Source organism: Strongylocentrotus purpuratus, unplaced genomic scaffold (assembly GCF_000002235.5).
Source record: "Strongylocentrotus purpuratus isolate Spur 01 unplaced genomic scaffold, Spur_5.0 spur5_scaffold_17, whole genome shotgun sequence".
NCBI lineage: Eukaryota > Metazoa > Echinodermata > Echinoidea > Camarodonta > Strongylocentrotidae > Strongylocentrotus > Strongylocentrotus purpuratus.
This window is the reverse complement of record NW_022145602.1, coordinates 28,065,061-28,091,832: the sequence shown is the minus strand read 5'-3', so window position 1 is coordinate 28,091,832 and position 26,772 is coordinate 28,065,061. Positions and strand designations below refer to the sequence as shown.

The 26,772-nt window shown below is 37.3% G+C and overlaps 1 protein-coding gene and 1 non-coding gene across 3 annotated transcripts; both read left to right on the top strand.

Annotated features, from left to right (window-relative positions):
- Nucleotides 1–180: 180 nt before the first annotated feature.
- Nucleotides 181–26,361, top strand: LOC764423 (adhesion G-protein coupled receptor G6). 2 transcript variants are annotated; one of them, XM_030988037.1, is made up of 16 exons: nucleotides 181–1,316; nucleotides 2,407–3,748; nucleotides 6,684–6,703; nucleotides 8,000–8,053; nucleotides 8,686–8,800; nucleotides 11,690–11,897; nucleotides 12,292–12,424; nucleotides 14,843–14,898; nucleotides 15,916–16,027; nucleotides 16,806–16,909; nucleotides 17,461–17,560; nucleotides 20,632–20,785; nucleotides 21,585–21,675; nucleotides 22,164–22,322; nucleotides 23,079–23,247; nucleotides 25,603–26,361. In XM_030988037.1, exons 1-16 carry the CDS (start codon nucleotides 1,278–1,280, stop codon nucleotides 25,783–25,785), a joined length of 3,039 nt encoding a protein of 1,012 aa, XP_030843897.1. In that variant the 5' UTR covers nucleotides 181–1,277; the 3' UTR covers nucleotides 25,786–26,361. The 2 variants fall into 2 exon arrangements, with proteins under 2 accessions (XP_030843897.1, XP_030843896.1); XM_030988036.1 differs by having other exon boundaries at nucleotides 16,803–16,909.
- TRNAK-UUU lies at nucleotides 16,328–16,400 on the top strand. Its single transcript has one exon. It is a non-coding gene; the product is annotated as a tRNA-Lys (tRNA).
- Nucleotides 26,362–26,772: the final 411 nt, after the last annotated feature.

The window sequence follows — 26,772 nt, the reverse complement described above, 5'->3', positions numbered from 1 at the left end:
CAAAAATTACGTGCCAGTGTTATGTGGAAAACATTCATGAACCTAAGGTTAATTGACGACAAGCATAAAGCGGCTGTTCATCGCGTCTATCCTGTTTCACAACCCAGCCAATAGCAACTGGTAAATGAATAATGATAACGCCTTTGATACTCATTTACAGCTAGTATGGCAACAAAACGGAAAAGTTACCGGTAGTTTCAAGATCCTATTCCACTTTTCTTTCGCAGTATAGATTGTTTTTCTTCGACAGAGCTCGAATGGAAATTGACTCCACTTTTTTTTTTACCGGAAGCATTACACAGTATACCTGGAGGATTAATTGTACGGTAATCAGTCAATTCACCGAGGAAGTCAAAACGAACCGCACATCAGGTTATTTATGCAGAAGACATCTGTGTTAGAACGAAGTTGTAGTAGTAAACATCGTTTTGTTCGTCGCACACTATTTGATCTGTTACTTGAAACCAAACTGCTGTTTTCACCTCGCAGGTGTAAATTGTAAGGAATTTGAATCATGATTTCATTTTGTATATTTCCATTGCACTGGTTTATCCTACTCAACTGTTTTGACACTACGGTGCCCCTAGTGATCCAATTGTGAGAATATTTAGTTGCTCGTGACACTAGAGAGATTGGATTATCTTTTACTTGATTTTTCTGATTACGTGGATTCATCATTGGAAACAATATTCGGTATATCTCTCCCACGTGGTTACAGATATTGTGTATTGATACATTTGTTTAAATTTCGGGGTTAACGTTATTTAAATGTGACGTGTTATCATCTCAAAATAGTGGAACTCTGTGGAACAAGGACATTTGCTCTGAGTTTTGACTTGACCAGAATCAATAGCCCCACACGGATATCAAACTCCTGGTAGCCTTCATTAACCCAGTGGTTAAAACATGAAGTAACAAATATTCCTCTTGAAAAATAAGTAAAACTGCAAGTCCGTATAATCAAATCGGATCGCATACTACTCAGTTTCTTCAACTACATTCATGGAATAGGCTAATTAATGGAACACTGAACAAGATATTCGTATATATTAGATGGGCCTAGCGATCAGATGTATTCTTGTCTTGTTTTGATGTGCAATGTTGACGGATCAACGCGGATATTTCCGTATTTCCTGATGAGCTTACTTACCTTATCAAAAGACTCGTGGTGTAGCAACGGTGCATTGTCTAGTATATAACTACATCACATTTTGAAGTCGTCCTTTTCCAAGATAGTTCCGACTGAAACCCTTACAAAGAACTGAAAAGACCCAATAATGGAGAAGCTTCTAACTCTGGTGATTTCTGTCACCGTGGTAAGGTTTTCCCGTTTCTGCCATCATGTTTGAAATGTCGTGGTAAAGTGATTAATACCGATCCCGTACACATTTTTTTCTTCCTTCTATTAATTAAAACTGTATGCTTCGAACTTGTTGCTGGATTTATCTTGTGCTTGCCCATATAACATTGTTGTTTTTGTTTAAAGATGTATTTCTCAGGAAAAAACTGAATGCATCTAAATATCATCAATTCATTGTAAATGTCTTAGGCCAGAAGTCTCTAAGCCACAGTTATTCGGTTAACTTGGTTTATGTCTGTTCCTTGTATTCCAGTGGTTACATGTTATATAGTTGTACATTCTTGTTCTGTTTCTGAATTGTAATATATTTGCTTTGGTAAAATATTGATTGATATTGAGATTTGTATTGATGGTAATAATGAAGAACAATAACAACAAATAGCAAGAAGCAAATTAGTAATAATAATCATAGGCCTAATAATAATAATAATAATAATAATGATATAAATAATAATAATAATAATAATGTTATTAATAATAACAATTGTAATATGATTAATAATAGTTGAAGAAGAACACAATACTTGATTAATCTAATGATCGGATGTCAATTGTTTGGATAGAGCTACAGAGCTAAAAGAAATTAAGTTGTTTTTATTTATTCTCTATAACTTCTATCAAAATAATTTGCTAATAGTCGGCAGAAGATCAAAGTCATTTATTTAAACATATGTGTGGCTTACACCCGGTAAATAAGATCGATTGATCGATCTGTAATTGAAAAAATTAGTCAGAAAAAATCTTGGAACCAGCGGGACTTGAACCTGCATCTACTGCTTGCCGGGCAGCGACTCTACCACCAGGCCTTCACTGGTCCTTGGCACAGTCACGATGAACTAGAAACAAATACCCAAGCTCTTCCTGATTCATTCTGACTTGTTTTTCAATTACAGAACGATCAATCGATCTTATTTATTGGGTGTAAGCCACAAATATGTAACAATAATTGAAATTTCCCCCCTGAAGCATTACATTAATTAAAAAAAAAGGAATTCATGTAATACATTCTTCATGTGCTCATGTGTATTTTCAACATTTCCCAACAGGTTTTAATTTCATGCCTGCTAGTCGTTGGAGAAAGCGACGTGAGGAACTATGGTGGTAAGTTCTTCGCGTTCAGTTTTTTGGCAGACGATAAACCTGCTCGGAGTAAGGAAACACCATGTATGATCGATCTCATCGCGGCCGATAACAAGAACTCGACCATCCATGTGACCATCCCCGGAAGGAATTTTGACCTGTCTTTAGTCCTTCCGCCAGGTCAGGTACAACGGGTGAACCTCAGCCTTGGAAACTACTATCTCTTTGGCAACGAGAATGCCACTGTGATCGTCAACTCCACGGGAAGGGTCGGGGTAGTAGCACTTATGGAACTGTTGCGTCCATCTGCCGCCTTCAATGTTTTACCAGCAGAATATACTGGGACACACCATGTCATAGCTAACAATTTTAACACAAGAGACACTCAGTTTACCATAACCTCTCTAGCTGATAACAACACAGTCCGTGTATACACGGCACGGGATATGAAATTTACATGTGATCACGTTGGTGGTGCCCCTGATAATGCTTCGGTTGTGTTGTGGAAGTACGATACCATGTTCTGCAGAGGCGAAGGTGTTGATCTGACAGGAACCTTTGTGACTTCCAAGTACAATGTTTCAGTCGTTGCCGGTGGGAGGGTCCAGTTTTTCGGGGATCGTGAGAGGAAGGGGTATGTCATGGAGCAAATGCTACCCCAAAGAGCCTGGGGGAAACACTTTGCCGTTGCACCATTCGCAAACATCAACGAGTCGAACTACTTACTCAAGTTTTTAGTTCCAGAAGGTGTAGTAGCAAATGTTACAATTAAAGGTTTAAATTGGACATCCGACTTCATCGTTGAAGGACACCCCAACGTATGGTTTAATGACTCGAGAGCATTTGATCAAGTCGTTGAGATAATTGCAAACGAGTCTGTTTCAGTCATGCAATATATGACGGGAACTTCCGAGCGTGCTGCAAGTTTCCGGAGCGATCCAAGTATGTTTAACGTTCCCCCAGTGTCACAAGCTAAACATAATCTTCTCGTCGATGTTTTCCCATGTGAAAACGAAAATATCATAAACATCATCACTAAATGCACGCATGTAGCTGGACTGCAGGTGAACGGTACAGATCTCAAAGTGGATGATGGACGTGTAATATCTATTTTGAACGGAACAACGTATTGCGCCCTCTCATACGAGCTTGAAGCGGGTCTTCACTGTGTGTCACACAAGAACCCTGAGGCATCTTTCCAAATTATATTATATTCCTGGAAAATAAAATCCCAGGGCCAGAATGCGTACGCCATGGAGGCTGCTTTGGACGTACCATCAGATTACCCAACGTGTATAGCAGTCACCGGTAAGCATAGCATATTACAATACAAAACAATATTCTACGTCTCTGACTTGTCAAAACTCTAGGCATAGAATTTGCTATTGACCACCACACCGTGCGGTAGCATACAAATAATACACATCAATGAGGGCATTAGTAAGAATTACCCACACAAAATACGTTTGGAACAGTTTAACACGCCTGAGGCGGTAGCCAAGGGTGTTTGGACTGTTTTGAAGATACCAAGTGTGGGTAATTTTAGTAATGCCCGAACAAAATCATGTGTATTATTTGTTTTATAAGATTATGTTTTATTTGTTTTGTAAAATGATATTTTATAACATAATCTTACTAATGACCGGTAATTTGGCAAAATCAATGCCTGGACACGTGTACGCTCTCAACCAATCATTTGATTAGGATCCACGTCATCATCTTATTATACAAATTATTTCCTGGGCACTAACTCAAACACGAGAAACTCACATGAAGTGCATCTGGGCAATACAAAACGTGTACTAAAAGACGTTCTTTCAGTTCCTTTTTTCAAGAGTAATAGATTAAATTTCATTTCTAAGGATGCGATATGAAAAGTAGATATGTACTGCTAACCTTTATACGGTTATAATTAAAACTGAAGCCTACCCCTGACCTTGAAATTGTATATCACAAAGCAATCATGACTGACAATTGTTTCCACCGTTCCACTCAAATTATGCACATATATATTATGTTACAATTATAAGTCACTTATTAATGTGTACATACACTTATATTGACACGTTTGTCACTGTATACACGATTCTATCAAATTCAAATTGAAAGAATGTTCTATGAAACTGACTGAAAAAAATGCAAGAATGGCAGGAAAACCTTTAGTTATAACGGTAGTACATGATAAAACAAAACGTTAATCATGATAATAATAATGATAATGATAATAACAATAATGATATTATTATTATTATTAATCTTTATTATAATTATTATCAGTATCCTAATCATTGTTTTCATTATCATCATCGGTATTATAATTGATATCATTAATATCAATATGATTTATGTCATTATGTTAATAATGCTTCATTTATCGCGGCTAATAAAGAAATGATATACTCCAACTGTGATGTACAAACACATACCCAACACACACACACACACACACACATACAGCAACCCACACACATATTCTGCAAGTAACCTTGGAACTCAATCTATCATTAACACAACGGACTTGCCCGCATGCTCCTTTTATTATTAATTATATTTAATGGCTTGTGTAGAAACGACGGAGTAAATAGGATCCGGAAATACTTCAAAGGCCTTTTATCCTAAACGATTATACCACTCTGAGAGTATGCATATGTATATAATATATGCGGTTTCCTATTTTTAACCACACACACAGTATATTACTTGTTTATCTGTTAACTGTAAGGGAAGAACGAATGTTTTGCTGAGTCGTGATATAATTTAGCAATGTGAATTTATTTCAGGTTCATTTCAATTACAATTTAAAAGTTCTCAGATGTATCCATTAACTAATCTTTATGCTCTCGTCAATAAGTGATGTGAATGAAAGAATAATTATGAACTAAACAATCAAATACACACAAATACGATGTTTGCGACTCATATCGTATGTTCCAATTGGCAAGAACAATTTGAGGAAATTTATGAATCCGAGGCATAGACTAGATTAATATATTTTTAATTTACGTACAGTGCGAACATTAAAGCAAGTGTGATGTCCCTTATTACTATTTGTAATACTTTTTCTGAGAGGTATCAAGTCCGAAATCATCTTTGTAATTATAAGACAGGATGGGTTTTTGTTTAAATAAATATCATACAACGTTATGTTTCGCCCTCTACCCTCTGAAATGTATGTCGGCAAAAGAACAAAGTCGATTGTGTATATAATCGTCATGTCAACGTGGTTTTCGTCTACCTACTGACGACTATGATAATCATCTCAACAAAATATACCGAGGTCAACCAATGTGGGTAACTTACATTTAATGCTCGAACAAAACTCATTCGGGCACATTCCCTGTTTCCCTACAAGAAAGAATCTAAACTTCTATATGTCTCTTAAAAGCGATAAATTAGTAATGATACGATACTCTGGGGTGTAGTTCAACTTGACTGAAGTCTCCTGCGTTGCGTCGTGGACCAACCCGAAGAATTAAGGTTATCAAAATGAACAAGAAATCGTCTGAAATGTTAACATACTGCACAGTCCGATAGATTTTGTTGTCACGATGACGATTTTAAAGGGGGAAATGCATTCTGTCACCATTTAATTCGTCATTTGCTAGAGGAATATATATTTTGATAATAACCATTATCATAATTACCATTTTGTTTCCAAAACCTAGAAAATGTTAGTATCATCGAATACTTCTGTTCACAGAGCGGAAAATTTTAAAGAAAAGTTTGGGTAAAAAAAAGGTATTAAAAAAACGCTTCCCCAAGATACGGACAAGTTTGTGTATATCATTACATTAACAATCAGCGGTATTATTTGCTCGACGTTTTTCTTTTATCTCTTGGCCAAATATGATCAACGTTTACTAAAAATAACTGAGGAGAACAAAAAATGAATATGAGTTAACAAAATTATTGCCAAAGTGTTTGTCGGACAAATAATGCCCTCTTTTTACCGCCCCACCCTTCCCCATTTTCATTTCTCAGATTATGTGATTTCCTTGTTATTATCATAATTTAGAAAATGAAATACATAAAACGTTTCGCTAACAGTACACTTGTTATGCATTTAAAATTGAAAGTAATGGTTAACTCTTAATTTGAATTGTGTGCCTCTTTGACATGTTCATACGTGTATCTGTATTTCAAATATTCATTTATTACCAATACAATTAAGAATCTTTGACCTAAGAATCGAACTGTATATTTTTGTTCTAATGTATTTTTGTATTCATCCATTTATACACAGATGAAAACCCAGCAAGCCAGGTAAATATATACACGCTTCAACTTTTTTTCATTGTTTTTTTTTTTATTTTCAGGACTCAATTGAATGCATCTTTAATAGAATTAAAACCAGAATGTTGCTGCTGATTTCCATATATGACGATATGAAGTGTAAAATTATTTCTTTTTCTTTTTCACAATGATAGAATTTGAATTCTTAAATAGTTTAGTCAACTACTTTCTAGTCAATTTTTTTTTTTAAATTAGGGGTTGTATCAATTATTTTACTCATTTTTGTAGGGTTATTCATCGTAAAATCATGAAAAATATTCGTATTTTAATTGCTGGACATACCACAAACATTTCCCCGTGTTTAGCTGAAGATTAGACAGAAAACATGTTTTTCTTGTTGCAAAGCTTCCGGGAACTTTTTTGTTAAGTGTCCTCAGCTTTCGTCGTAAAGAAACAAAATTCTCGTTATTCTGTTCAGTGACCTATTCCCTGTGTTATGAAGACAACATGATAATTTGATTTGCAGATCATGTTTCACTTATGTCTGTTATATTATATTGGACTGTGAGTGGCGACTTTGCGAATGACATTGAATTCAACACGAACATGAAACGAAATGGAATAAATGAGGGTTGGTATCAACTTCATGTATACACAATGCATTCGTTGATGATACGTCAATGGCAGTGACAGTTCGATAACGCTTTCCTGCTAGACGTATAATAATACAGCATAATATACCACGCTGAAACAAATAATGAATTAGTAAGAATCGTCCTTGTATTTCCAAAATCTAAGTATTACTTAGAACAATGGCATGATGGTTTACGATACATTGTCAAATCAGGAAGTAAGGCATGACAACAATACATCCGCCATCCTTCCAGGAATGGAATGAGTGTTGAAGAGTTCAAAAGTGTCCGATAGAAATTCGCCAGTAGGATCGGTCCTCAAAAGCAATTCCATCAACACTAGAACAATTTAAACAGAGTTTGAGAACATGTCTATCAAGAAACAATGTGTATTCCTTGATCTCACATTATCACTGCTTTAATCAATAACATGTATATTGCCTCTAACACTGACTCATTCATAACATCACAAAGCGCGTTGTAACCAGTCGAAAAGGCGCTATATGAATTGCAGTTATTATTATCATTTTGTTTAGGTTGAGTTTAAATCATCATGATAGTCTTGATTACAATTTTTAAATAGCTTTTATATACTTCGCAATGACACAGAAACACACAGACCGTCTAAATACGGTATACGCTCACCTGCGCCATCACTGAAATACTCATTAATTATTCTTTCTTTTACAAGCAGCTCCGATCCAGTATTGCTGATTTGCAAGAGGAAGATTACTGTGGAAATGATACCGTAAGTTATAATTCATTCTACTTGATAAACCTTCAACATCTGACTGTCACTTTTCTGCAAAAAAAAAATTGTATATTTCATTTAAATTTGTCTTTCCTCTGAGAAAGATACTATGAGTTAAACGAAATGTAATTGTCCTTTCTGTAATAATAATAATAATAATTACAGTGTTTATATAGCGCCTAACACTTACTTTGTCAGAAGTCTCTAAGCGCTCTACAATAATGCAGCATAATTACCCTGGCTTTAGCAGTGCAGCTGTTACGCGCGCTGCGTTTCAAGGAATAAATTCCTACCAGGTACCCATTTACTTCACCTGGGTGGAGTGTGGCAAATGTAGATCAATGTCTTGCCAAAGGACATTAGTGCAGCGGCGGGACTCGAACCGCGGACCTTGTGATCGACAAAATAGATAACAAGATAAAAATCAAATCCTGTCAAATACGCATTTGTTAGTATTAATATAATTTTAATGATAGGCTGTAAGCATTGTAGGAGGAGCTCAGCCGTCATCATCAACATTTTGTTTGTCGTTATGGGTACACAGATGTTCGGTTTAAATGGAAAATTTAAAGTTCTCGAAAAAATATTCAAACAAAGTTCAACATTGATCTGTCTCTTGATATTTTTAGTCTTTTAACCAGCCTGCAAGTATTGCCATGGAAATAGAACAACTAGCCATGGACATGACAGCCACAATGCTTAAAGAAGGGACACCAGACATCTTCCAGGATCTGGGAGTTGCAGGTAAGAAAGCCCCAGCCCCATTTCATCCACACGTCATATTCGCTCGTAGTCCAGTTTACTGGTTCCAAACAGCAAATCCTGCGCATGAGGTTCAACGCGAAAACATTCAAGCAACGGGCTCGAGCACGAACATCTCAGTGTTTAGCTCTGTCGTGAACACAACGCTAATGTTAAGCACAAATTGTTTGGAACCAGCTAATCAGCCAGTCGGGAACTTGGCTAATATGGCGTCACATCTCTATATTCTTTTTTAGTGATATACCACCTTGCCCTTTAAAGAAATTCTGATTTCGTCAGATAAAAAATATAATAACAAAATAAAAATAGAACATCAATGGCGCTACATCCAACAATACAATGTGATTCTATCATCATCCTTGAATGTGCAAACGCCATTGTGCTTTCAGACAACCACGAATGAAAAGGAGATAATCCACACAATTGACAAAATTACCAAAATATGAGACGGACAAATAACCAGTGACGGTCGCCACAGAGCAGCGCCCAAAAGGGGAAAAAAAATTGATAAGAAATTCCGATATTTGATTCGACAGGTAGACCCTTTACCGATAGGGCTAACTCGCCTCCTCCAGAAAAGTTCGAGGAATGGCCAATATGTTACCAAGTATTATGACAATTCATGCAATATATTTTTTAAAAATAAAACTGAGGGTACTTGTGATCTTTTGGAGTCATATTACAAGTTGTTTAACCCTCGGTTTATTTACTTCGCAATGTAACATTTAGAAATCCAGACCTCAATGCGAGAGAAAATTACTTCTTGGTAAGAATTAACTTTTCAAAGAAAGAAGGTTATTTTGATCGCTATCCCCTTAATCTGAGATTCGTACAAGTTGTACTTTCATTGCAGACGAAAGTACAACTACAGAAAATGAAATATTGGATATCCACTTCTAACTATTCCTCTATACCAATATCAATTTCATTTAGCTATTTTGGTCTGATACTATAACCTTTGGCATTTTCCCTGCTGACATTTCATCTCTCAAATTACTTGTTTCTTTAAACTTACTACCAAACTTGCTGCTCTTAGAATCAATTTGTAGTTTTTAAATCATTAAATTGATTTAAAATACAAGTATCACATTGTTCCCAAAGGGCCGTAAGTTGATCTGGTTACAGGTTGGAATTTTCACAAATTCTGCTAAATTTCTTGGAGATTTCTTGATCCCTTCTGAAAATATAAGACGCTACCCCTAACGGTTGCTATACTGACTCCGGTCAACACAGAATTGTTTATTTGGTATATACACATGTGTATATATATATATATATATATATATATATATATTCAACTATACCTATGAATATTTGACTTTTTGTAGTACATGACCCGAAGTAGAGAAATTATATGTGCTTGAAATAAAGGGCAGCAACCCTCAAAATAAAAGAAATAGATCTTTTTGAAATATGATTTACTTCTCGTTTGTTTAACAGTGGGATACAAAACAATAAACATAAAAAGTTAATAACAAAAAATGGAGTCTATACCGGAAATAGGAAGGGGAAATATAAGACATCTATATTTGTATAGCTTCATTATTTCGGCAATATATCAAGACTTGTGGATACATGTATTATGCTTTCATTTATTTCCTGCCGGTTTAATATCAACCATATCAATTCAAATATAAGGAAGTAGAAATTGATGCATTGCAGTAGGCTGAAATACCGATACGAAACTAGAACAACATAGTTGAAGATGTGATACATATAAGGACAATAGTGACAAGTGTCTTAGCGAGCTATTCATGTACAGGAATTATGAAACTTGGAACAATTTCAGAGGTCATTCGATAAAAGAAATACAAAGTTAAAGCTGTATTAAGACCGTATGACTATATGAAACCAAATTCCTGTCTTTTTGTATAAGCCCAACCCTCATTAAAATTGAGAGCATTATTCTATTAATTTGTACTTTCATGTCGCCATCGCCTATCCCCCATTCCCCTTTTCTAACCTGAATCCCCTGTAAGACTGTATTTAAGTCTATTTACAATTATTAGTTGTCATGTTGAATATCATCTTTGCGGGAACCATAAGGTTAGGAGGTTTGTAGTCCTGATAGTTTTAGTGTCTCCCTAGCTTTCAGATCCCTCTTCCAACGGGATTTGTTTGTTGTTCTTTTGTTTCAATTTTAAGCGGCACTAAAAGCCTTTTGGATGACCATTAAAATGATTTCAATATATATTACTATTAGGTGGGAGTGTAGATATTGATACTTTTTTTACCCGAAATTGATGTTAATTGCGATCCCTTTTTTTCCTCGCTATCTTTCTCTCTCGAGTCGTATAGCCTTTCGCGTCACATGCGCGTGGCCGAGTCATTGAACACATTTGAAACGCGCAGGGATGCTTCGATACAGTATGACGCAAAAATACACTCTTTTGACCAGGTAGTCAAACAACCCTTTCATGGTTACAAGAGTGCGCATGCGCCGACATGGTCGCCATTTTAAGTTGCGAGTAAATATTTCGAGTAATTTGTATTTTATGCAGCATACAAAACGCATGTGTAGATATGATGTGAGTGGGCTGGGCAGGCAGCGACGCAACAATACATGCGCGTCTGAAAACATTAACGTCGCAATGTTTACTCGCAACTTAAAATGGCCGCCTTAACTGTGCAAGGCTGTATATAACATCGACAAATTACCTTTTATTACATTTACATATGTGTCTTATTTTCGTCTCCTCACGTATGAAACAGCTTATTCAATAAGAAGGGCGTGTAGTAAATACCCAGAAAAAACACCCTTTTACCATTTGTTTTTATATAGCCGTACGGTTGCCTAATTTAATAGTATTTCACCCATAACAAGCAGATGAATTTAGTTAAATTTTAATTCGTTTCAATGATTCTATGCAGTGATAGAAATCAGGAGAATCAACTTGTCCGCTTCAAATCCGGCTACCATTGTTTCGGTACCAAGCAATGACAACTCGACCCAGCCTAAGACAAGAGGTGTGATCAGTATGGACATACTACGGAAACTAGAAATCCAGGCTTTGATATCAATCGTCTTTCGGAATCTTGGAGAAAGAATCGACAATTGTTCGACTTCAAATGATTCAGAGTAAGTTGTGACATTTTAGCAATGAAATAGCCATGAGAAATGAGAAATGTGAATGATGGAAACGAAGTTTTTGGAATAAATTCTTAAGACTACATCACACTGGTTATGTTGACTGCAATTCTACATAGAGCAACAATAGAAGATCTCCCTCTGATCTCAACCATTTGCATACGGCGTCAATATTTAGATAGTATTGGTATGAAACCTCATCCAAGAAAAAAATACGTAGAAGAGGGAAAATATGAAAATACCTAAGTGATATTATCTTTAAACTACATAATTAGAGTGTGATTTAGTACTGGTTTGCAGATCTTTCGGTCACATGTAGTGTACTTATGATTAATCTGCATTTACATATTGAATTTTATTAATCAACGTACTTTTTCCTTTGTAGGGATTCGGACCCATCTGGCACCCGAGAGATGGTGGGCAGTGAAGTGCTAAGCCTCAGTCTTTACCCACCTGTACCTTCCGAGCAAAAGCTGTCCTCATCTGTTAGAATGGTGTTTCCTATGCAAGGCAGTATGGTGAGTATTAATACGTTAATACGTTAGGGAGACGGACGCTTTTGGAGGACACTTGATAATCCCCCGTTTAAGAGATAATTTACGTATCAAGTGAATACGTCCTATCTCTGAGCCTCGCTGATTGCTGCCTAAAACTCTTTGGAGTGACTGCACGCGTTTGGCATTCAATATCCCCCATTAATGGATGTCTTTTTTGATAGGTAATCAAAGTTTGTTGGGGAGGTAATTACATCTACGGAAAAGCTATTTGCATTTAGAGTGATATTAAAGTGTATCAACAGATAACCACGAAAATATCTGAGAGGGATCGCCTCTCAACCACTTTTAAGCTGACCTTCGGGGTAAATAATTTCGATCGTTCGTATCTCCTTAGATCAGGATTAATATACAGTTTTTAAATTAAATAAAATCAAAGTAAGTTTTTCCTTCGCCCGATGGCTGCGATGGCTTTCTCATTTAAAAAGTAGGCAAATAGAAAATAGGTAGATAGAAAATAGAAAACAGAAAAAAGAAAATAGAACATAATAGTAGGTGAAAAGGTGAGAAATTATGTATCACTATATGCTTCAGTTAGATTAAATATGATTTTCCTTCAAGTGTGCTCTTGCTAAATTTCGGAAGCGGATCGATGTCCAAACAAAATAATAATAAAAAATGAAGGCATATACAAAATGTGCTGCAAAACAATGTCAGATTAGTTACGGCTATGGGCATTTGAGATACAACAAAACATCAATGTGCTTTAAGAGTATGGAAAAGTGAATATGGTGCCTCAATTTCCCCTTAGTCCGAACTATCCTGTTTACCATTTAGCTTCACTCAGCAACAGCCCTGTTTAAACAACTTCTTACTTGTCTACGGTATTTGCTGTAATATAAGGCATATGATTTGCTGTCATATTATGAGAAGATGGTTGTACACCGATGTTGTCGCCTTCTGCAAGTTGGTACAGTAAATAGTTTTGACAAGCCATTACTTGAGCAGGTCATGTGCCGTGGTATCAGATGATTCCTGGCGAAAAGAAGCAGTCGGTATGAGCTAGACGTCTCAGAATGTTACTCGCATGTGGCGATGGCTAAATCTAATTGTGAGAAACATAATATTTGCAGACGATATTTAAAAGGCAGAGTGTAACTGACAACATGGTCAGGGAGGTCACGTGTACATATATACCATGTGACTTTACACACGTATATGGGTCACCCACTCTTTGGACAGTGTGTGATATTGACACCCGGGACCCGTTTCACAAAGCCCTTTTTCAATGACAAATGACAAAAATCAGTGACAAATCTGTTGATACCAATCATAAGCAAGGATTTCAGTAGCTTATAACAAAAACTGTCATATGTCACTGATGACAAGTTTTGTGAAACGCCCCCCAGTTTTTGGTGTATGCAGGCTAAATTTAGAATACTTAAGCCATATGATCATCCTGAAAATCTGTAGGGAAGAACGTATATTGGGGGGGGGGGGGTCTTTTTTCTTGATATTGTGCTTGTTTGCTCCATTCATCTTTTTTGTTTTGTTCATTGTCACCCTGTGAATAACCGCTTCAAAATATGGGGCCGTTTAAATCAAAGGTGTCGTCATGTTCAATAAGTCGTTCAACAAAAATATTGATTTCATCTTACTTAATTGTTAGCTCTCAATGTACTATGAATTTATCTGTTTATACATTTATCATTTGAAATGTGTGTCTATTCAATAATTCTCGATCTATGTGAGGTCGAATGATATCTTATGGCAACCGTAAGCACAACCTGCCTTTAAGGTCGATGTTTTGTGTGTACAGTCACGAATCGAAAGCTAGTCTGATACATGATGCTCGCCCAGTAATTGCATGCCTGTTGAGACACAAGCTTTGATTGTCGTGTAAAAATGACAGCATGGAATTGAAAAATTCCTATAATTGTCGTCTGTGCACTTTCAACTGTACTTTCAACTGTACAATCAAATGAACAAACCAAACTCGCTTGTAAGATGCGTATGTTACTTTATTTGCCAGTGTGATATTCCAAACGCTAAAAATGTAATATAATTTACATGACTACAGTCCAGTCTTTGCTCTACTTCGAATCTTCGGGTTCCCATTGACGGTATTTATGAAAGTCACTATACTTTATGCGATTTGTTGTAATCCTTTTCATCAGTATCCCCTTTCTTCCTCTGTCTCTCTCATATTTTCTTCTCACCTCATCTCTATTACTCTCCCTCTATATACCTCTTACACGCACATACACACACGCACACACACGCACGTATACGAGCACTCACTTGTTACCTCCGCCTGTGCTGTTTCTCGACCCCCTCCTCCATTTTATTATTCGTCCAATAACATATTTCTCTTCCACATCTGTTGTTTTCCATTATCACTCTGTACTCCTCGGTAATATGATCACATTGCCATGGTAACAGCCACCACGCTTCGCACACGGTCTTGCCCTCTGTTCGTTCTGGAATCATACCCTACGGTAAGTGTGATATTATTCATAACAATTTCGGTGGGAAACGGTGAGCACCCCGCTGACTTGTTCTCGATATTTATTTGACATTGTAATGTCATATCTGATCATGAACTCTGCTATCCTCTTCGCTTTATAGACGTGCATTGTTTATTTAATATCATCTGCTTAGGACCAGAGAGGCATACATTCATAAACTGTCAAACTGAGACAACGCCCTTTTGGCTCTGAACAGATGATTCGTGCTAATCTAACTGTACTATGTAAACTGATTTGATTAATCTTTTTTATTTTTCATAATCAAGCAAAAAATATTTAAAGTCATGTGCTAACTGTTCATTGTGGTGTAAGGGGGCAGGAACATTGTTATATTATAAACAATGTGATATTCTCAGTCCATTGCGGATCGTGGGTATGAAGTCGTATTGTGCCAATATTTTGTAAGTGTATAACCATGTTTTAGCTGTGAATGTTTCCTCTTTTTGGCAAAAGTTGACATGGCATGGTTTTTACAAATTCATACTCCAGGCATATATTATCCTGATGTTGTGCACACCATTTCTTCTTCTCAATTAAGCAATGGAGGACAAAAATGACAAAACTAAAATTCTAAGAGTCAGATTGAACCCCTGTGACGAATGGAGTTTATATCACCGGACTATTGATCTGATTAAAGTAAAATAATCTGATGTATTTAAGTAGTTGGGGTCATGAATGGTACAGAGCGAAAATCGAAAACTTGTGTAAATTTTGCAAAGCCAAATTCAATTGAAACCAATAGAAAATATTTGACCAAATGGAAAAAGCCATTCTTCATTTTGACACTGTTTTAAATTACGACTCAGCGGTTTGTCTCAGAAAGGTCGACATTTGCTTTATTGTAATTCAGCTGTTGGTCGCAGGGAAACTAAGACAGATTCCTTGGAAAGTCTTTTTGATATCAAGTAACAGCTCCATGATCACCTGTAATCGTTTAGTTTAATGTAATAAATCATTAATTTTATTTCATTTTTTACCTCGATTCAGCGGTTGGTCTCAAGAAGGGTGCGTGACAGAATTTGTCAACTCGTCCTTGGTCGAATGCGCCTGTGATCATCTAACAAACTTCGCAGTCCTCATGCAAATAAATGAATATCAGGTTAGTATAAAATGGTTCAACTAGAAACGATGTTTGATTATGGAGAAGGCTTATCTAGAGTCGATGTGTCCGACAGCTAAGATATTGAGATATAAAGTATACTTAATCCCTAGGTCGACTTTAAACTCAATTTAAATTCAGCCCTCGTCACTCTTTTACGGGAAAATAGGACAGAGCACTTAGTGTAATTAAACGATGAAATAACTGAAACATTTGAGAATCCACCGATACAGAATTTGCCATTTGGTTACGGATTTGACCCTGATTTAAAGATTGCGTTCATATAATCCTAGCAATGAAGCCCGGTTAGCTCAGTCGGTAGAGCATCTGACTTTTAATCCGAGGGTCGCGGGTTCAAGTCCCTCATCGGGCGAGAGTAGACTTTTAGCGCTTAGAGACTTCGGTGCCAAGACCTTTATTGGCACCGGTTTTATATATTTTTTTTTATTATTATTTATTATTGTTTCGATCTCTAACATCATTGATGTAAGAAGTAAAAGAATGGATGAAATACTATATACATTGTCGTAGTATTCATCATGACGCTTTAAAATTTGTATTACTTATGATTTAAATAGGTTTTTGCCGTATCTTAGTTTGTAAGGAAACTTTAACAGTACCATTCCTGCATATAGTTGTTTTAGTTTCTGGTCTACATCGTCCCGATTGGTTCAACATTTCAAACTTGTTCAAGGTAAATTTGTATCACAATGGAAAATACAATAAATTATTTGTTTTCTAACTTCTTCAAAATTCTTCACCTTTGTTCTGTTAGCAGCTTTCCCAAGCCAATGAGCTCGCAGTTAACTTGATAACGTCAGTTGGCTGTGGACTGTCGATAGCGGGCGCCTTCTTCACCATCTTCACATTCATTGTTCTCCGGTATGTGCAGCACTTTAATATTTTTTTTAAATCGACTGTCTCATTAAGAGCAAATACGATAGTTATAAGTTTAATGATAGCTTAATCCTAAATCGCTGTTCTATTGTATATGTTGAAAATGTTTTGATATCTGAGAAAATGAGATCTTGCTGATTATCTACCTTTCTAAAACTACACATTGATCTTTAATCTCGCTAATAGACCTTCTCTATTGATCAGCACGATCTCATGTATTTTCGAAGAATCAACTCATAAGTTAGTTCTATTGTATGCCCTGTAGAAATCAAGTTTGGATTACGTTAAAATACCATTGTCAAGTTACCATATTTCAATAGGATGGCCAAAGATTATTTGATTTGTTTGGGATCAATTTTTTAAAGTAGATTGTGTTTATCAAAACATTTGTTTCATTTTTTGTTTAATTCAGTTTAACATGATATTGACTCAGAAGACCTGCACGAAATCTAATGAATAATATGCGTCACAAAGAAAGATGATAGTACCAGTACAAATCGTTCATAATTGTAAATCCTTTTCACATTTCTATATAGTCTCAAATCAGACCGTGTGATGATTCATATCAACCTAGCGATTGCAGTTGGAATGGGGCAGATCATGTTCCTCTTTCTCGACACGCCCACCATAAATCAGGTTGGTTTATTAGCTTTAATAGTTTGACCTTTTAGTGACGTTTCATTTTTATTTATAGTAGATCCAGAAGGCTCAGAATTATAAATTGTACATAAAAGTGTAAAAGTTAGCCAGAAGATTTTAATCCATTTCTGTTGCATGGAATAAAAACAATTTCATCGAAAACAATCATTGGGGTAACTAGATTTCCCACGCAGAGTGACATTTATAATCACTTTTTCCATATGAAAAATTGGCAATTCTTAGTTTCATGAGATAAATTGTACTTTTTTATATTATTTTCTTAAATCACAAAAGAATGGAAAATTAATAAGTTGTTGTCATATGAAGGAGGAAAACCTTATTCATTTAGACCTTTATGCTAGGAGTCCACTGGGCCGGCGCCAGTTGGCGCCAGTTTGCGCCAATGCAATTTACTGTGGCGCCTAGTGTCGCCAATAAGGTGCCTAGTGGCGTGAAGTGGCTCAAACTGCCTCCCAACTGGCTCGTGGTGGCGCATAACGGCACCAAATTTGAATGTGGCGGCAAGAAAATTTTAAAATGTTTGAAATTTTCGTCGCGCCACTTGAATCGAGCAATCAGCGCCAAGTGTCCGCCAAGTGGCACCAAATGGCGCGAACATATCGCCCTTTGGCGCAAACAATCCGCCTATTGGAATCCACTGGAATGTAATGGCGCGCGCCAAGTTGCGCCAGTGAGATTTCGCGCCACATGGCGCCACTTGGCGCCAAGGGGCACCTTGTTTGCGCCTCTACGCGAGCCAAATGGCACCCGATTGGTGACTACTTCGCGCCAAATGCCACCTGATTGCCCGCCATTCAGCGCCACTTGCCGCCTATAACAGCAGGGCGGCATCGCAGGACTTTCTCACAGTGATGGCGGCAGTTCCCCAAGCTCTAGGGATGAGGTTGTGCTGGGCATCCTCCTGGTCCAACATGCGGACGTCCAGTGCCTGATAGTGCTTCCTGATGAGGTTGTGCAGCATGACGGCAGCTTCAATGAGTAGGCGGACTGTGTCTGGTTCCTGTTTCATCTGGCCAAGGAAGCACTGGAACCGCAGAGCCGGAATACCAAAGGCATTTTCAACCACACGCCTTGCCCCGGACAGCCTGTAGTTGAAGATCTTCTGCTGTTGGTCCATGTTACGACGGCAATAGGGCTTCATCACGTACGTCCTCATGGCGAAGGCATCGTCTCCCACGAAGAAGTACGGCATAGGGTGCTCTTCATCATCATGGGGAAGAGGAGCTGGATCTGGGATGCCTAAAGTGCCAGCTTCAATGCACTCCTACAGTTCACTGTTGTTGTAGATCTGGGCATCAGACTGATGGCCAACCCCACCCACATCGATCCACAGGAACTGGTACTTTGAATCTACCAGAGCCATCAGGACAACCAAGAAGAACTGCTTGTAGTTGAAGTAAAGGCTGCCTGATTTGTTGGGCTTCTGGAGACGGATGTGCTTTCCATCATAGGCTCCCAGACAGTGAGGAATATTCCATCTGGCTTCAAAATCACCTGCAACCTCAAGCCAGCCTTCACTGGTTGTGGGGGGGGGGGGAGAGATGACTTCTGCAGCATACTCATCCACTACCGCTCTGGCTACATCAGGGACAAACTTCTGGATGGTTTCCTTGCCCACTCGGAAGTTGTAAGACAGCTCGGCATAGGTGGCCCCAGTGGCGAGATGGCGCAGATAGAGGGACAACTTGAGACCAGGGGAATGGCCTTCCTGATGTGGGTGTCCTTCTTCTGCAAGTGGGGTGTTAGCCTGACCAACAGGTCATCAAACATCTCTGGGGACACCCTGGTGTAGTTCTTGAACTTCCTCCTGTCATTCTCACTCAGCTCTTCCATCAAAGTGTGGTACTGTCCATGTTCGGCCCTCAACTGTGGATGGAGCATGGGTCTAAACCACCAGTTGTGCTTCCTTTTCTTCTTAGGAGGCTCTTCTTCTTCAGGATTGGCCAGCATAAGTTGATAGGCAGTGGCCACCTCAGCATCTCTCATGATCTTCTGATGGAGCAGCATCATCACTCCAACATTATCAAAAGCCTCAGACATATCAAAATTGTAAATATTTAGTAGAGATGTTGTTCATACAGCAGCTGAGGAGGGTCTGAACCAGGTAGCCAATGGCCGGTATTTATTTAGTAGGCAAGTAGCGCCAAGCGGCAGCAAGTTCAAACCAATTTGGCGACCTTTGGCACAAACTAATCACCAAGTGGCGCAAAGTAGCCGTCTATTGGCGCGAATGGCGCCAACAGGGTGAATTTTGGAATCAAATGGCCGTGTAATGGCGCAAACTGGCGCGAACTGGCGCAACATTTTGGAGCAAGCCGGGTGGCATTTAGCGCACGCCATATGGCACCCAGTTTATTCCACTTGGCGACACATGCCGAGTGGACATTAATTCGGCGCCACAGTGAGCCACTACGCGCCAATCACATAATCTTTGGCGCGAACTGGCACCAACTGGCGCCGGCCCAGTGGACTCCTAGCACTGGCATGGATTCAAATGATTTTTTTTTCAGCTGGTTGGCCATAACTACGAATTTAAAATCGATCAACTCATGTCATGTCCGACATAGCAGCATCGTGTATATGCAAAGTGGATGACATCCATAAAATTTATATTATTCATTCATTCAGCATATTATTATAATAACTGGTAGCCAGGACATAAGGACAAAAAACATGCATGTTTTAAAGTACATTAGTAAACAGGTGTTTTGATTAATGATTCAAGTGTGCGCTTGTAAAATGGCGACTGGCTGGAAAGCTCCCCAGGGATTGGAAAATGTGCACACATTGTGTGCGGGTAAGCCTGGATCCGATACCCGGGGTAATAATATATATGTAAAGCGCTTAGGCACATCGTTGGATCGGTGTATTAAGCGCAATATAAAAAACGGATTATTATTATTATTATTATTATTTATATATTTAAAAAAAAAACCTCTTAATTACAGGTATGATCATAAATCGACATTACATGTTTTAGTGCGGTTCTTCAAAAAAGTGATTTATTTCTTTACAAATATGTTTATGATTTGTTTTTGTTTTTCTAGGTGCAATGCACAATCAAGGCATCGTTCCTCTACTATTTCTACATGTCGGCTTTTTGTTGGATGTTGATAGAGGGCGTCAATCTTTTTCTGCAAGCCGTCGTCGTCTTCAGTAAACCAGGAAGTCGGATTAAGATATATATTGTGATTGGCTGGCGTAAGTCACGTGGACTTTTCAAAATAATGATAATAGTAGTAATAACAATGATAATAACTTTACTCACACGTGGAAGCCTCATCAGTATCAATGCTATTCTTTCTTTAAAAATAGAACCCTGCAATTATTATGCCAAATACTCATTTACATTTGGATGGAGAGTCGCAAAAGTGGCTTAATCCCTGCCTAAACACTTTAGTGCCGGGCTGGGGTTCGAACCCTGAGCCATTGAAATGAGAGTCAAGTTGATGAACCATACTACGACACCTCCAATTATCATTTCAATAAAGTATTTGTGAATGAAGTATATGTCGCCATAATTGCCGGGGCATTAGGTAACCAAACATATAATATTGACTTATTCATTTAGTTAGAAGAAATTGGATCGGTTAATCTTACAAAGCATGTTATTTGAAATAGCTGGTTTGCCTTTACCAAATGCATTTCTGCAGTATATCCTCATGTGATCACAGGACAGAGTCATCTTTACACACAGAGCTTGGTCAACTTGGTTTTAGTTGTTCACTGTATGGCGTAAATTATTTCTTTTTGTGCTTTCCCCAAAAATCGTTCAAAAATTCCTGATCAATGGTATTTAGACGAGCAATGCACAGGCGCCCTCTTTTGGCAGTGCCAGTTCAGCAAACAATAGCGATATACCACTAATGTTGATTGTAAAGGAAACGCACAATTGGGTCAAGCATTTGCGGTAAACACCCCCCGCTACTCTGTAAACATAACATTTGTTTCCCTTGATTATTTGATTGTCAATGATTATTTTTTACTTCTCTTTCTTCAGTTTGTCCCATCATCCCTTTGGGTGCAACGCTCGGATTTTACAAAGGAGTTCTGGGGGATGACGTAACTGATATCTCAAATGCTCATCCTGTGTAAGAATGAAAAGTATTGCTAAATAATGATAATGGTAGTAATGATTATAATTAAAACAATAATAAAAACAATACTAATCATGAATTTAAAAACAATAATAGCAATCATGATGATAATGATGATGATGATGATGACGATAACAATAAATGTATAGTAATAATGATGATAATTTGATTTGATTTGATTTATTCATTTTCCTAATGATCTTTTCCCAAAGTTGAAAATATTTTTTTTCCCCATGGAAGCCTCATCAGCTTCTATGCTCTTCTTCCTGAGGGCCTTGCCATTATCATTACCCCAGCGATTTCCAGTTACCCAATGTACACGTAGGTCAAGAATGGCATGTGGATTAATGTCTTGCCAAAGGACGTTAGTGCCTAACTGAGATTCGAACCCTCAACCCTTGTTTTGAGATTCAAGTGAGTGAACCACTATACCACGACACCTCCACTATACCTTACCCCAACTTTATCTTGTTCACTTTTAGATGTTTTGTGAGGAGGGACGATGACTCCATCTGGTTCTTCGTGGTTCCAATCCTGACCATCATTGCTCTCAATGTCTACTTCGTATCCAGGGTCATCTTCGAGATCATCAAGCTTGCTGGTGGGCCTCACGTGGTCAAAAACCGTACGACACGAGCAAAGTGAGTCCCTTCTTCTCTCTTTTAGGTGTAGTAGAATCTGTGAGGTTCGTTGCCTCCTTGTTCATAGAATGAACGGCATTACTCTGGTAAAAATTGCCGAAAGATAATAGAGCGTCCTTCACCTTAGCATTTGTTTTGTTAAAAATTCGCCACCAGGTGTTCCTTTCAATAGTATTATGTGATACATGTTGTAGTTATGGTATTGGCGGTGTTGGTGGTGTTGTCCGTGCTGGTGCTGGTGGTGTTGGGATGATGATGGTGTTGTAGTGTTGTGGTGTTGTGGTGTTGTGGTGTTGTGGTGTTTGGTGTTGATGGTAGTAGTAGCAGGTAGTTGTTGTGAGTGAAACAATCTGTACACAAATGTTGTTTCCTTATACCAATGTGTCTGTTAATAGATCATGGATTCTGTTTGTATCTACCACGTCCTACTGTTTTCTTAGTTGTGATCCAGGAGAATTGTTTCAATAAATCTACCAACATTTATGTTTCTATGATTGCAATTCAACATAAGTATTGACGTTAAGGCCCATCTGCACTAGGTTGGCCAGGAGGGATTAGACCACCCATGAAGGTCACTGACAGGTTGTTATCTCACCAAATCAGCTCTCAGTTAACATAAAAAAGGGGATCATGGGAGACCAACGGTCACCGATTAGTCATTGCTTGCTATATAGAGGGCGCAAGTACCTATAAGTAGTCCAGTGGGGCTTTAATATTCATCATATTTTATTTTGTTTTATCTCATCGCCCTCTTAGACATGGTGTCAAAGCTTGTGTGATCCTGTTGCCGGTGATGGGTTTGACTTGGATATTCGGTGTAATGTGGTATGACCAATCAACGATGGTGTTTATGTATCTCTTCGTCATCTTCAACTCACTTCAAGGCTTCTTTATCTTCATTTTCCACTGTCTCTTAAATTCAGAGGTAAGAGCTAATTAACAACATTAAAGCCCGTCTGCACTAGTTTGGCCAGGAGGATTAGACCTCCCTGGAAGGTCATTGAATTTGAATCTGAATTTGAATTTATTAACAACAACACATCACAATAATGCCAGTACATATGAACAATCATACAATGCGAAAAATAATACTGATGCATGTACATGTATATATAACATAAGAGTAATGTCGATTGAACAGTAATGGTTTAAATACGATATTTAGATATACATCTGCATACTATTACGTAAATATGTGTATTACTATATTTAGGTGAAGTTGTTAATGGGAACTAGAAGTTAGCACAAGTGCTAGTCGAGCCTAGTTCCATTCTTTGGCAATATTTTTTCCTGTTAATTTGTTGTTTTGTATTTACATATATACAACAAAATAATACAGTATCATGTAACTTTTGTATATACTAAAATGAAAAAAAGAAAAAGAAAATAGTTTAAGTGTTAAAGCATTATAATGAAAGAAGACATATCTTTGAACAAATAAAATCATTAAAGTGTTCATAAAAATGAAAAGGGTGTATTAATGAAAATAATATCATACAGATGTGCGTACATGCACAAATCCTTTAAAAGCTTAAGGCAGCTATAATCGTTAACAAGCAAGTGTATACATATATAAAAGAAAGACAAGTAAAATAAAAGGAAAAACAAAGAAGGGGGGGGGTGGGATTGAGCCCACGTCATTTACATAGAAGGTAGGCGGAAAGATGTCTCCGAAAAGATAACCTCGATGTTTTTAATCTAATTTCATCTGGGAGATCATTCCACAGCTTTGTTCCTACAAACGAAATACAAAATTGCCCTTTCGTTGTCTTACATTTTGGTTGATAGAGTAAGCCACTTTCTCTCCTCCTAGTTGCATATCTGTGCTGTATCATCTGACAATAATCCACTAAAGAGTGTGGTAAAACACCTTTTACCAAATCGTACATAAATGTCAATACAAGAAGTTCATGAGGTTGAAAAATATTTAAAATATTTAGACTTTGAAAAAGAGCTCTGGAATCTGTTCTAAGTGGACTGAATGTAATTGCTCTCATTGCCATTTTTTGACTTAAAACAAAAATCATTGTCAGATGGTTATCTAATCAAATCAGCTCTCAATTAACATAACACAAAATGGGGATCATGGGGGACCGACAGGCACCGATTAGGCATTGTTGCTATATAGAGGGTGCAAGTAGCTACTAGTAGTGCAGTGGGGCTTACAAGTCATTTTTTCAAAAATCTTTCGTCGGTCTGTCTTTCTAAATCTAACTTGACTTTGGTAAAAACATGATCGCAACTAATTTTCAAAAATCAACTTAAATAAAATGTATGTTCCATAAATATCAGGTTGGGATTTGCAATACGTCTTTTTAATTTTCTCACATTTCAAAATAGGACGTTTAATGACGGTAACATTGCCCCAGGGTTTTTATTTCGAAAGTAATTGCGATCGTGTCGTAATTAATTTTAATTCGAAGGAAACAGTCGATGTTTTTTGTTGTTGTTATTTTCTAGCACAGCCCCATTCGTCTCATTATTGTTGTACTTTACCATGCAAAACAGTTATGAAATTACATTTCTTGTATTCATTTGAAACATCCGATTTAGTTTAGTAATTTGACATATCCTTCGGATAGCTTATCGGGTATCGGGGTGACAATAATAATATTTTTAACAAAAGCGCTTTAGTGACACCATAATGTAATTAAGCGCTATTTACTCAGACTCAGAGTATTTTGGGCAAAAGATTCAACGTAGAGATATTGATTTAAATCACTGCACAATATACAATTATGTCTATCAATATAATTACCAATTTTAGCCAAAGAAATAGAACCAACTGAAAAAAAAACGATAATTTTTGTTATATGAAAATGAGATAATTGCATCTTTATGCAAGTACTTTCTATTTCTTGTTTTGTTTTACTCCCATATCATCTCTTGCTTCTTCTTTTTTCTTCTCGCTATTCTTCTTCTTCTTCTTCTTCTTCTTCTTCTTCTCTTTTTTTTCTCCTTCAATATTCCTTAATACTCTTGTCATTGTTTTTCTCGTATTCTCTTTGGCTCTCTCTCTCTCTCTCTCTATCTGTTTCTTTGTATGTATGTCTGTCTCTCTCCCTTTCTCTCTCTATCTCCATTTATCTCTCTTTCCCTTTCTCTATCTATCTCCATTTATCTATCTATCCCTTTCTTACTCTGTCGTTCTCTCTCTCTCTCTTTCTCTCTCTATCTCCATTTACCTCTATATCCCTTCTCTCCCTCTCTCTCTCTCTCTTTCTCTCTCCATGTCTCTCTATCCCTTCTCTCCCTCTCTCTCTCTCTCTCTCTCTACTAGGTACGCCGCACTTTCCAGCGAAAGAAGGTGGAATGGAGGAACTCTTTTTCAAGACGCAGCTCGTTCAATCTCAACGTGTTCCGAAGCGATGACTCTAAGAAGAAGCAACATACTGTTGACAGCAACAAGCTTTCCGCCATTGCCACGCCCAATGGTTCCCATGCCAACCAGAATAAAGACTGAAGACAGTGTCATTCAGCTCGCATCCCGCTTGTGTCTATATGTTCTTGAATCTATTTTGATCTTGTATTCGCTCTGTATATGCTGTGAGTTTATATATATCATAATTTGGGGTACTTTTGTGGTTGAAATATTGTCCAATCTAAAATGTTGATGTTTTACCTTAGTCATGTTTGTGTGTGTGAATGGGTGTGTCTGCGTGTTTTGGTTATTAATCATGAGGGATTTTTAAATGGTCTACAAACAAAAATCCATATCCATTCAACACTGTTTAAATATTGCCTTCAGAGGTTCAGATGGCAACCTAAATTCGCAAAAAACAGAAATATATACCCAAATGTTGTAGTGTATTCCCGATATCTATCCATGCTGGATCAATATGATAATTCACCAAATATATCAATTAGTAGGCGGTTTCCCGACAGAATTCGTATCATCACGTATTAGTCAAAGAATATTATTTCACAAGATTAGTAATAAGAGCTTCCATCTCATTTTTTTTTTAGATGGGGGCGTTTACAAAACCTTAACCTCAACAAAACTTAATTTAGTGTGCGTGTGTGTGTGTGTGTGTGTTTGCTTTTGTTGTTTATTTATTAAGGTTTTTTTTTTTTTTTTGATTTCATACATAGAAGAGTACAAGGCCAAATGGGGAATGATATTATATATTATATATCATCATAATAATGGCGATATTTTCCATAGTTGTCTGGCAGGTATATCTGACGATATGCTATTTATAATTTTTCGATTATTGAATTTCCTCGTTATTGCCATACAAAGAGTCAGTTATTCATATTATGAGTGGCTTAAGAATTACATTTGGTTTTGCTACATTATAATGGTGACATTAATAGAAAGACATTAAAGGTCGTGTACAGTTTCGGTAGACCCCAAATTCACTAAGTCAAATTTACTTTATTTTTAAGTTCAATCCTAGAAAATAAGAGGTAACATAATGATTAAAATATCCATCCTGAGGCGTGAATT

Coding starts and splice junctions, on each gene's coding strand:
- LOC764423 (XM_030988036.1), top strand. CDS start 1,278: ATGGAGAAGCTTCTAACTCTGGTGATTTCTGTCACCGTG. Junction 16,028..16,802: donor TGCAAATAAATGAATATCAG/GTTAGTATAAAA, acceptor TTGTTCTGTTAG/CAGCTTTCCCAAGCCAATGA. Junction 21,676..22,163: donor ATCTCAAATGCTCATCCTGT/GTAAGAATGAAA, acceptor GTTCACTTTTAG/ATGTTTTGTGAGGAGGGACG.